The sequence below is a fragment of the Pholcus phalangioides genome, unplaced genomic scaffold, assembly GCF_987345545.1.
Source record: "Pholcus phalangioides strain wild (caught in Gottingen) unplaced genomic scaffold, Ppha-v1.0 ptg000042l_1, whole genome shotgun sequence".
NCBI classification, from domain to species: Eukaryota; Metazoa; Arthropoda; class Arachnida; order Araneae; family Pholcidae; genus Pholcus; species Pholcus phalangioides.
In genome coordinates, this window is record NW_028301628.1 from 18,937,311 (window position 1) to 18,950,333 (window position 13,023).

Here is a 13,023-nt window from a genome sequence, read left to right on the forward strand (position 1 = left end):
GGAAATTTGGACTATGAGGTTTTGAGTCTTGCGGCTGAGATTTATGTGAAAATATTAAAAAACAAATTCACCGCTTTTTTTGCTTGCCTATTTTCTTTTTTTTCACTACTTTCAAAATGAACAGAAAACCAGAGTATCATGTTTGCATTTCAAAATTTTGCTCACAGCTCTGAAAAAAAGATGACAAACATGTGTGAAATATTGAGAAATTTATGTATGAAGTAAGTGATATGCGTTTAGAGTGTGTACCATCTTTTTTTTTAAATCAGTCAGTTAATGTAGTGTCAAAATAATGCTCTTGGACTTCATTTATTTTACAAAACCTTAGTCTGGTGTCACAAGTGACAAAAAGTTCACTACCATTTCACCTCCAAAAAAGTATCTGTGTTGAGTTAATTATTATGGAACTTCACTGTTGAATTTATGTAAGTTATGTTGTGTGCCCAATTGAAATGAGAAATTGGCTGATTGAGAGTGATTATTTTTTTAAGGAAATAGTAATTGCTGCTTACTGTGTCATCTTGTAGGAAATCAACTTGTATTAGCACTCAGTTGCTAAACTATGTAAAACAAATCTCACCCTAACCAATGTGCTGTATCAAATTCTAGTTCTCCTTCTAGTTCCTTGTAATCTCATTTTCAAACACCTCATTATCGTACTTAAAGAGAGAAAATATAAATGAAGGTTTTACATGTATGCATTTCTGTAAACCTGGAAGAATATCTAAGAATTTAAATACCACTATGATTAATAAAATATTTACATTAATTTCACCATTACAGAACTTTTCCAAAAGAAAATCATTATAACACTCGTGAAATGGGCAGAAGAGAGTGAATTAGAAAATAGGGAACTAGTTCGGCAGATGTTCCACCTACTCTTGAGAGCATTTAATGGTGTAGGAGAAGTAAATATTTTTTTCTTTCCTCATATGTGCTTTCTTCTTATTTCTTATTCTAGTTTATTTTTGAAAATATTTAATTTTTTTGTTCATCATAATGAATGGTTTTTTTACCGGTTTATGATACTTATTAATATTTATTATCAAGCTAATGAATGCCATGGATAATACATACACAATCAGTAACAACAGTAAAGATGATGTTGTTGTTCTCCTTGGGTATTTGCAAAAAGTTAGAGCTTTATTGCCTGTTCAGATGGGACCAGAGGAAGAAGAAATTATGAGGCATAGCTTATGGTTCGTGTATCAAAATTTTATTTCCTTTTTAATTTTTAACAAAATGATGAAATATGAGTTATTTTACTTTTGTTTTTATATTTGTAATAAATTAATTTTATTACATTCAGGAAATTGATATTTTGAATTTGATAAACAAAAACAAGGCCACAACAGTCAAAATGCCCAATGAGGTGGATGACAAAAAGATTCCCATAACAAATATGGATGTCATATATTTCTAAAATACAGCAACCCCCAGTTAAAACTGCAATTATAAAAACTAAAAATTATACATACACAGTAAAATATTATACAACGGCCATGAAAAATATTTATGGTTGTCTTATTCTAAGTATGGATAGCTTCTTGATTTACCCCAACAGATTTATATATTTTTTAAACGTGTCAATAGTGTTAGAATAAACACCACCCCCCCTCCAGGGAGGGGAATAAGGTATTCCATTTATTAACAACTCTATTCGAGAAAAATTCACTGTGACACCACAACCTAGAATTGTCCCTTACCAATCGATACTGGTGGCCTCTTATCAAAGCAGTGGATTGACAGCATATTAATAATTCAAGGTCCATCCTATCCATCCTGTTGAAAATGTTGAATACATCGATCATATCTCCTAGACACCTACATTTTTCCAATGCAAACATCTTCAAAAAATGGCCTTTCTTCATAACTCGAGCCCTGTGTGCCAACAAGGACCATGTAGCTCTTCTCTGCACCCCTTCAAGCAAGGATATATAGATACAATATTTGAGGGGATGAATTTATCCAATTTATTTTATACTTATTTTTTTTATAAAAAAAGTATTTACCTGAGTATGTTACGTGTATATTTCAGGGCTATGGTCAGTAACCGAGTGTTCTTTCAACATCCAGATCTTATAAGAATATTGAGAGTTCATGAGAATGTCATGAAAGTGATGATTAATACACTTGCAAAAAGAGCTCAAAGTGATTCTGGTCCAGTAAGTGCCATTCTTTCATACCATGAAAAAAAAAAACTAATAAAAGTGGTTTTTTTTTGGTTTTATTGCAATGGTTTGATCACCAACATTATTGAAAAATTTGTCTTAAGTCAAGCTGGATCATTTTGGGCACCAATAGTTTCTCTCTGAACCATTTACTTACTGGAATTCTGGCAAATGAGAATCAATCACCTTTTTCAAAAATCATTTCCATTCCTATTGATCCACTTGTTCAATTTTAATTTATAATTTTATGAGCTCTGAGCAGATACTACTCTTGTTGCTGCAAGTAATAATACAATTAGTAAATTTTTTTTTCTCAATTATTGTTAAAAATGTAAATTATAATTTTTCTAGAGTTTTATTTAAAAAATTATCAAAGGAAAAATAGTTAAATTTGGTAAGAATAAATGTGAAACAAAATGTTTTCACATACAATAAATATTTCTAAATGCCGGGAATCGAAAAAAAAATTAATTTATTCTAATAACTTGTATAAAATTTTAACTATTCAATATTCATGAACTTAGAAACATTCAATTTTTACAAAGTTTTTTCTTTTCTTAAACTTATTTTAAAAGGAATAAATTCACCTCAAAAATTTTTCCTCTTTGTTTCAGAGTACTTCTCATGAGATGGTGGTAGCATGCTGTCGTTTCTTGTGCTTTTTCTGCCGCACTGGTCGCCAGAACCAAAAAGCCATGTTTGAACACCTTGGATTTTTGCTTGAAAATAGCAATATCCTGCTATGTAAGTTGGGATAACTGAAAATGGCAAAAATTTTCCACATTAAAAAAATGCTATTTAAGCAATGCCAAGGGGAAAATTGGCGTATTCAAAATACGCCAATTTTATTAAAATTATAACAATTTGTAGTTCTTGAAGATCATCTGCATGGTTTTTTTTTTAAATGAAGTGCTTAATGCCACATTATTTTATAATCAACATATATCTAGAAAAATAAAACTTTTAGTGAGGTATGATGAAATAGGCTATTCAAGTGCCCTTACATGTGTGAAATATCCAAACAAATCAGTTCCCTATTTTAAAAAAAAAGTTAGGTTGATGAGTGTCCCCCCAACATGTATAGAATGTTTGATATGTCTTCTTACAATAATTAGATATTTATGGATGACATTTGCTTTTAGTATTTATTCATTTACGATTTCAGCTCGTCCATCTTTACGTGGTTCTACCCCGTTGGATGTAGCTTATTCATCTTTGATGGAAAACAGTGAACTTGCTTTAGCTCTTCGTGAACATTACTTGGAAAAAATAGCTGTATATCTCTCCCGCTGTGGGCTTCAGTCCAATCAAGAACTCCTGGACAGAGGATACCCAGATGTTGGATGGGATCCCGTGGAAGGTGAACGCTACCTGGATTTCCTTCGCTTCTGCGTCTGGGTTAATGGTATGTAACACTAATTTGATTCATGATAGAAAGTGCAAAAGATGTGTAATAATATTATTATTAATATAATACGGTAAAAAAAAGGCAGATATGATGCGAATTTTTTTTCAAATAATTTAAATAATAATATAATTTTTTCCCTCAAGAGATCTGCATGTTCTATCCAGGGATATTATTAGTATTAGTATATATCCATGTCCAAACCTGGATTCAAACCTATGCCTGAACAGTCGGAGACTAGCAGGCTAACTACTCAACTGCCATTCAGCAAGCAATTGTCAAAGAGTTAATGTTAAAGACACAAAAATATGTATTTATAGTAACAGTTCCAAAGTAGAAAGTTTTGCATTGTTCTGCAATGAGCCCTCAGCTGACTAGAAATGTTTTATGGTGAAAATTCCCACAATGTTGTTTTCCAAACTTGTCTTAGAGCTCTTCCCAAGATTGTTCTGCAGCAGCACTGATTGTTTTGTGATGTAAGTCACAGTTTTCAACATATTCTGCTTTGGGGAGTAACAGTATGCATTTATGGTATAAATAAAAAACCTTTTTTATAAAGTAAGAAAAACTTCAAAACTCCACGTTTTTCTGTCTTAAAGAATTAAGCTAAGGATGGATTACTTGTACTATCACTTATCACACATGCTTCTTGTGAACATTACTCTGAGGTACTTTTGACTGAAAATGCACACAGAAAAGTCAATTTTTTATCCCCCTATTCCTGTTCTTCACCTTTCCAACTGAGCATATGAGGACTTTATTGAACTGTTGTCACTGACTGACCACGGTCATGTTTCGCTGCCAGGACTTATCTAACTAGGAACTTGCAGTTAAAAAGTCATTCTCAAATGACTCTACACTGCTCCCTTTCATTTGTATATTTCAAAATATAGCCTATATATCTCACCATTTCGGATAAGAAAAATAGTTATTCACTGTTTTTGCAATCAGCCTTAAAGTAATGTCCTTATGTATATTTGTGTTGGTAGAATTGTTTGAACTTTTAATTCATTGCTATTTCTAAGTTTTGCCATCTACATTAATGAAGAATATAAACTTTACAGGTGAAAGTGTGGAAGAAAATGCAAACTTAGTCATTCGCTTGCTGATTCGCCGCCCAGAGTGTCTTGGTCCTGCCTTGAGAGGAGAAGGTCCTGGATTACTTGCAGCTATCAAAGATGCAATAAAAATGTCTGAGAAAATAGTTGCAGATAAGCTAACTCAAAAGCATGAGGGAGAGGCTCCTCCAGAAGAGGAAGATGAAGATTGCATAGACATGGGGTGTGCAATTTTGAATTTCTATTGTGTTCTTGTGGATTTGCTTGGACGGTGTGCTCCAGAGGCAGCAACAATAGCTCAAGGAAAAAATGACTGTATTCGTGCTAGAGCCATTCTCAGATCTTTGGTCCCTATGGAAGATCTTGAGGGTGTGCTTGCTCTTCGGTATAATTTACTGACACCTCAAGCTCAAGCTGAAGGTAAGTGGTTTATTCTCCTTGTGAAATATATTCTCCAAAAATATATATTTACATATTTACTCTATTTTTTTAAATCAATTTTCAGAATGATGAATACATTTCTCACTGCAATAGGGACACATTACACACAGGGTATCTATCAACATGGGAAAGCCACAAAGTCGCGAAATTAGAAAAATGTCACAGATGTCAAGTGAAACGCTATAGAATTTAAAAAAATGGCTTAGATTTGTACAATTTGATGTTGGTTTGGTATAGCACCAATTCTCTGCAAATCAGGCAAATATTGGTCAGCAATCGTACCAAAACTCAGTTAACACACATACATATGAGCCATAAAACAATATTTTGAGACTGTTCATGATAACCTAGAACAGTGTTTCCCAACCGGTGTGCCCCGGCACCCTAGGGTGCCGCAATATTAGCTAAGGGGTGCTGCAAGATATTATGGAGATAAGTCAAAAAATATTATGGGCCACTTAAGGTTTCAAAATAAATTAAACCGAATTAATTACTCTCATGTGTGACAGATTTAACAGATAAGTCGCCATTTGGTGGCAGTGTCAGCAATGTGAGCTTTGACCTGAGTTAGGTCTGGCTGTCCATGTACGGTCCTGTTAAGTGTACACAATCTCTAAGGAAAGAGATTCGTTGGTTTTCTTGTTTAATGGTCCTCACCTGACAAGTGAGTGGACGTGAGTTCGATTCCATACAAGACTAATTTTCTTTCTTGGTTTTATCTTCGCATCAGCCAGCTGCAGAAACCTTCGAAGTAATAACAGAGAGTGACACCACACACACACACACACACCTTTGGATAAGCTGATAAAACTTCATTTGTCAACACTTATCAAGATTACAAGATGCAATAGATATATACTTTTCATCTTTTTCCACTGTGAATTTTGACTGGGTTGTCTCACAATTTGATTTCATATAAAGTACAGAGGAAATAGATTTCACTGCTTGTGAACGAGGTGAATTTATTGATCTTTGAGCCGATTCTACACTCAAAGGTAAATAAGTAAGCTCACTAAGAGTGAGGTGTCGGTGGCTGATTTTTGGTTTGGATTGAGAGAGGAGTACCCTAATCTAAATGATGAAAGCAATTAATGCACTTTTACCCTTTTCTACATCATATCTATGCGAGCAAGCCTTCTTTGCTTTGGCGACAATAAAATACAAAGCAAGAAATATACTACTACTACTAATCATCCGTACACATTCCTCTTTGGAATTTCTAACGAATTGGTACATGCCAGAATGGGTGTGTATGCATTGTGAACCTAACGTGACGCTTATTTTTGTCTTATGCTTGTTATGTGTAGTGCTGCCATCTGTCAAGAAATAGACTACAAGTCCTTGAAGACAATTCACATGTTTCGTTGCCAACTGTAAGGTCTGATTTCAAGTATCTGCTCTTTAAGCATAAAATCACAAGTTCCACTTTAATGATTAATCAAACAAATCTCTGCTAATGTATTTTTTACTCAGTGATTTTTGTTGAATTGTATTCTGTATTCAAGGAAGGATGCCCCAAGTTTTTAATGTTATTCCCAAGGGTGCCGTGAACTTCAAAAGGTTGGGAAACGCTGACCTAGAACAAAGTTTCCCAAACTTTTCATTCCATTGTCTCCTTCTTCAAAAATTTTTTTCTCTCATCGCCCTCCATCTCCAGTGAATCCATAGGATTGAATATTAAATTCATAGCTTCTATAGCCCTTTGGACCATTCCATTGCCCACCAGGGGACGATATTACCCACATTGAGAAACACTGGCCTAGAACATAATTTCTCTTGGGTTAATATCATGTTTGTTTTGCATCGTGAAAGCCAGAGTTTGAATTCTCCCAATTTCACAGTGGTACTGAGTCAGTTAAAGTTCATTTTCTATGGTTGTCCAACTTTGAGGTTCAAATGCAATTCAGTTTCTAGTTTTAAAAAAAAAATTCACCACATCAATGATAGGCTCACAACCAGGGTGTCCTCTGTAGGTTATGCCAAATCGTCATGAAATGCTTCATTTTGCCAAGTCCAGTCAAGCTCATTTTATCGAACAAGAAAAGGTAAAAAAAAGGGAGCCATTAAAATTCTTCAAAAATTCCTTTCATTATGTGGAAGACATTCTGTTGCATGATTTAAGCAATAAAAATTTCAATGCATTTTATGCATTAATGTCCATTAATTTACCTGTAGGGGTTTTCTGAAATAGAAACCTAAGTATTATACCTGATGATTTGAATGTTTCATATAAATGATTATTATTAATGCATTATTATTCATTTTAAACACACACATTTACTATTCTTGGACCGAAGTTTAAAAAAAATTTTAAACTGTATTTTTTATTTAAAAAAATTAAAGATAAAATTAAAAATAATATTGAATATTATTAGTAATATTAATGATTTAAAATATTTATGCATTGAGTAGAATTCAAAATTTAAAAGTATCTCTTAGTGAAACTAAATTTTTTTTTATCCTTTAGAATTTTATCAATTTTGCTGAATAATCCATATTTTTCAATTACAGCCGGAGGCAGTGATATGCCAATTGGACTACAACCAAACCATAAACAATCAATAGTAATGTTTTTGGAGAGAGTCTATGGTATTGAGAGCCAGGAAATTTTCTTCAGAATATTGGAAGATGCATTTCTACCTGATTTGAGAGCGGCCACCATGCTGGAAAGGGTACTAGTTCTAACTTATAACTAATATATTTCCTCTAATTCCTCAATTTTAATCAATATTTTAAACCTTTTTTTTTTTTTTTTTTTTTAAACCGAGCACAACTCAGGTCTATTGCCATAGGCGATTTACTACCTAGTGAGTTGTGCCGGAAGTGTAAGTGTGGGTGTACCTAACAGTCTGAGTGCGTATCTAGTGTTGTGTATGATTTTTCAGTGCTGCCATCTATATCTCAGAAGTGAAGTGAGCGATGTGTAATGACTGAATATTTGTACTGTTTGTAGGATTGTTGCTCTCTGTAGCGAGACTTTTTAATGGGGAGATCAGCTTGCATTTGCGACTCGAAGTTGGGAACCACAGAAAACCAACTACAGCCGACCACCACTGTGGCGACGGTGGGGCTCGAACCCGGATCCCCGCGATGCGAGTCCGTCGCTATGACCACTCGACCACCACAGCGGCAATATTTTTAAACTGCAATTAAAGTACTTTGATATAATACTTTAAAGCAGGGTTGGAAAGATTTTGGACAGTACGGTAAAAACCACCGTAAATACTGTGGTTTTTAACGTACTGTCCTGAACTGTCCTAAACTGTCCAAAACCTTCCTGTCCTAAACTGTCCAAAACCCTCCTGTCCGAAACTGTCCTAAACCTCCTATTAATAACTAAGTAAAAAACTTTGCAATTTGATGAAGAGGTAACTTCTGTAATCAAATACTAAATTATATTATATAAATTATATTATATTATATAAATTATATTATATTATATAAAATATAATAAAATAAAAAAATTATATTATATTATTAAAATTACACTAAATATAATAACATTTTGAAATTCAAAACAGTATGTGCAAAGGGTTATATGACTGATATCAGGTTATCAAACAATTGCAAACTGAACTGTCTTGAAGTTAAATATTAGATTTATAGAAACATGAGAGATACAAAAATGGGATAGAAATTTGTCACATGAAAATTAGAAAAAGCAATAGATATGACTACAGAATGAAATTAAACTTACGTAATAATCGAACACTAATAATCAAGCGCAACTTCATCTTTGAACATTTGATAACACATAACTAATTTAGCTGCCTTATCTGTGCCAAGATGATTTCTAAGATAACAAAATTTGAAAATATTCTTTCAATTGATGCATAACTTGGGGGACACGAAAATAAAAAAAAAACAATGTGTAAAAGACAGTCTTTTGATAAGCCTTCTTCCAGTGTTTTTCTTATTGCTGTCCCCCATGTGATAGAATTGTAAATACAGCTTGAATTTATTCAGTGAAATATTAGCTTCTAGCGTCATAAGAGCAACAATTTAAATTTAACAAAAATTTTGGGTCTTCTATCATCATGTAGGCATAATCAGTGTTTGTGAACTTGTGTTCTGTTAGTCATGTGTGTAGGTGCTACATATTGGCCTCATTTTCTTCGGATACTTTCCTTTATTTATTATTAGTTTTTGAAAGTTGACAATGTAAGTTGTCAACGCAAATGAAAGTTCACTTGAAAATTTAAAGAAAAAAGTTTGAAAAGTCAAAATAGAATAATTTGCATTAAATAAACACTACACCATTGATATTTATTCACATCATTATATTGGTATCTAATAAAAAATAATATTCGTGTTTAGTTTCACAATAATGCAATGATTATTAACTGTGACTATGCGTATTTGGTACCTTCAATATAATGTATTTTTTAAAGATAAATGTTTGGACAGATTCGGCAGGGTTTTGGACAAGCACTGTCCTAAATACAGTACCTGCTTCATAGGCCTAATCATATATGAAAAATAAGATGTGAAGTAGAAATAACATTTACAACAAACTAAAAAATTTTAAACAGTGTTTATTTAAACAGTTACATATATGAGTGATATTAATTTACTATCAGATTTCTAGCCTAAAACCATAAATTTGGTGAAACAATTAACTTAGAAAAAAAACCAAATGACACCTTTTTGAAATATTTTTGATTTAGTTAGTTTTATTTTCTGCTAGTATTATTTTTTAATATGTTAGTATCACCCAAAAAAACCAAAGGTTTCCACATAACATTTTGAAACTTGGAGGTTTTGGACAGTTCAGACACTTTTGGACAGTTTTAGCCAGTTTTTCCCATGTGTCCTGTCCAAAACCCCAACCCTGCTTTAAAGAGTATCATATCAAATAAATTATATTTTAAATACAGTGCATTGTTTGAAAAACAATCATAGATTTATGAAGTCTCATTTTCTACGCGTATTAGTTGAATATTTTGTACTCTCTAGGTTTGTGAAAGTTTTTATATCTGAGTCTAGAAATGCAAATACAACGCCACAACAGGCAAATTGCCCAACGAGGTGGCTGACTTAAGAACATTATGGATCCCGAGCCATTTTTTGGAGGCCCTAACTACTACTGCTACACCACACATGCCTCGCATCGCGGGTCCGTCACTATAACCACTCGACCACCACAGCGGCAACCTTTTTGTACCAAAGGGCGACCATAAACCTATACTTTACAGGAAATTCTTTGTTTTTTTTTGCTTTTCCCCATTTTTTTAAATATAAAAATAACTGGTACTCTCAACGAAGCTTACTTAAATTGTTACATTTAGTGAAATCATTGATGCAGATAATTTTCATAGATTATAAATTGCGTTATGTTAATTAGTTTTGACTGAATTTTTTCTCAAATATTTTTGTCATGTTGAATGTGTTTTTTTTCCTTCATAAGATGCATTTTATTTCATTGTGACTTGAAGTAGTCCTTTATTTCCCGTGTATGAGAATAAATTTTAAACCCTTAGACAATTCAGAAACTTTTTGACTGCAATTGGTGATATTTATATTTTTCTCAAAGAAACATGATTATTCAATTTTAGAGGGGATAAACAATATTTTCATGAAATTTTTGGCCAGTTCCGTCGTTTATGCTTTAGGAAAAAATAAAGAATAAAAGTTGTTCATTTTTTATCATACTGTGTTTGAAAGAAAAACTAAACGTGATTTCACTCTGGCCTATATGATTCATAACATGTCACTTTTGCTTCATGGAGCATCCAACACCATGATTAGCTAACTACATAACTGCCAGGTGGTTTTCATACGGTTTTTAAATCTGAAATAGTTCTTTCTTCTGTGCAGGAATAAGATTAGCTTGTGTTTTTGTTTTGTTTTTTATTAAATTTCATAAGAATTTTTTTAATAATGCCTATTCAAGTACATATTTGCATTGTAAATTACAGATAATCTTTGAACTTATTTGTAACTTAAATGCTATGGAACTTATTTCTATAATTGGTGCTTAATTATTTTAGTTAAATCAAAATATTGAGTTGCTTTTTCTCAGTAAATTATTATTTTTTAAATGTTTTTCATATTTATTCTGCTTCAAATTTCCAACTTATTTTCATGCTGCTTGTCTCACCTCAGCTGGTGATAGAAAAAAATGTAAGCTTTGTTTAACAGTTCCCTCTCTTGTGTATATAAATTTCACTGTCATTGGCAACATGGACATTTAACATAAATATGTATTAATAATTTGAGTCTTGCATGCTGAATATGATTCTTTTGGGCTAAAGAGCTATCGCAGGTTTGAGTATCTCTCCTGACAATTTCAACTATAAGTATTGGAAGTTGATGCTCAAACTCCCAACAGCCCTTTTGCTCGAGAAAATCTTGTCCATTGAACGATGACCAGAGAAACCTAAGCAGCCATTTTTGCACATTCCATTCTTTATATTTGCAGACTACAGAATTATATTGCTTCCTGTCTGATCTTTACAAAGGCTGATAATATTTCTTTATATGTCGTGACAAAGTTTACTTATTTTCTAGTTTGATGGTTCTGAAAGTGAAATGGCTTTGGCATTAAATCGTTATATTGGGAATTCTATTCTTCCAATTCTCATCAAGTATTGCCATTACTTTGGAGATGCTGATAACTATGCAAGCTTGCTTGATGCTACATTGCACACTATTTATCGCTTGTCTAAGGTAAAGCTTTTGACAAAAGGGCAAAGAGGTGAAGTTTCTGACTTCTTGGTTGCTCTTACTCAGTAAGTTACTATTTAAACATTACAATTATGTTTTTGATTGCAAAAATAAGTGGTGTGATCTACTTAAATAGAGGGTAAAACAAAAATTTGACATTTTAACACTAAATATACAAATACCAAGTACAAATATACAAAGATAAAAATTATTAGTTTTGCAAAAGATTTATTAGAACTTAGTATCATCAAAACTTTGTTAATACTGCAAACCGTACAGTGAAATTAAAGCAGCAGTTAAGCTGTTCAAGAACAGCAGAAAAAAGTCAAAATTTCATTAAACTTGTTTGAAAAAGCATAATTTTTTCAGAGATTACAGCATTTATGGCTGCAGCCCAGTGCCATAAATAACTAACTTTTTTTTCCAAAATGTGTGATTTCAAACAACTTTGCAAAGGAAAAGCTGTGTAGAATGTCTTACTACACAAGGTCATTTGGGATGTTTATTTGGAGATAATCATGATTTTCCTAAATAATGTATTTTCTGTTAAAACATTTAAAGCTTTTACAAAATGTCTTGACAATGATTTTCTGTTTTCTTATTTTAATACTTATTTATTATACTAAAACCTGGGTGTAGTAATTTAAATTGATAATATTTGTAGATTTTTAATAATTGTTTTAGACTTTATGCATGTAAAAAGTGAACTGATGCCTCATGTAAGTTTGAAATCATTATTCATCATTTCATTTTAGTGAAATGCAACCAAGTATGTTGGTGCGGTTGTTGAGGAAGCTTACTGTGGATGTTTCTGTTCTCACAGAATATACAACAGTGGCTTTGCGGGTAGGTAACATTTTTATAAAACATGTTTCAAGGAAAAAAATATATGAGTCAAAAGAGATTATTTTTAATTTTATGTTGCTTGAAAACATGTTGCTCTCAGATTTTTATAAATGTGATTCTTTTATCGCAAAAAAATGTCAGCCACGAGCTGAAATTTCTGACCCGCGAGTGAAATGCAACTGGCATAGTAAATCAGTTAGTGACTGGCAAAATAGCTGTCTTGCATATCTGCTCAGCAGACTGAAATGGCTGTGAACCCCTGTAGTGGAGTATCTTTTTTTTAATAGATTTAAAGCAATTATGGTTACAAAATAGTTCTTTGTTTTATTTTTGTGTGTTTATATTCCAAATGCTTATTATTATTGGAGTTTCAAGTTTAAAATTATTACCTTCAGGAAATCAGGTTAGAAACCTAGTAGCCAAGATTGATGATGCT

At 32.4% G+C, this 13,023-nt stretch overlaps 1 protein-coding gene across 13 annotated transcripts in view; it reads left to right on the forward strand.

Moving 5' to 3' along the window:
- The window catches only part of RyR (Ryanodine receptor), a 178,209-nt gene that overhangs the window by 66,555 nt on the left and 98,631 nt on the right, over positions 1–13,023 (forward strand). For 8 of the 13 annotated variants that reach the window (XM_089255388.1, XM_089255389.1, XM_089255392.1 and 5 more), the window contains exons 46-55: positions 784–908; positions 1,051–1,199; positions 2,039–2,165; positions 2,786–2,915; positions 3,337–3,576; positions 4,641–5,054; positions 7,587–7,747; positions 11,181–11,198; positions 11,586–11,806; positions 12,497–12,587. In XM_089255388.1, coding sequence (XP_089111514.1) covers positions 784–908; positions 1,051–1,199; positions 2,039–2,165; positions 2,786–2,915; positions 3,337–3,576; positions 4,641–5,054; positions 7,587–7,747; positions 11,181–11,198; positions 11,586–11,806; positions 12,497–12,587 — 1,676 coding nt within the window. The remainder of the gene's footprint in view (positions 1–783; positions 909–1,050; positions 1,200–2,038; positions 2,166–2,785; positions 2,916–3,336; positions 3,577–4,640; positions 5,055–7,586; positions 7,748–11,180; positions 11,199–11,585; positions 11,807–12,496; positions 12,588–13,023) is intronic. The other 5 variants (XM_089255391.1, XM_089255395.1, XM_089255398.1 and 2 more) reach the window with 1 other exon arrangement.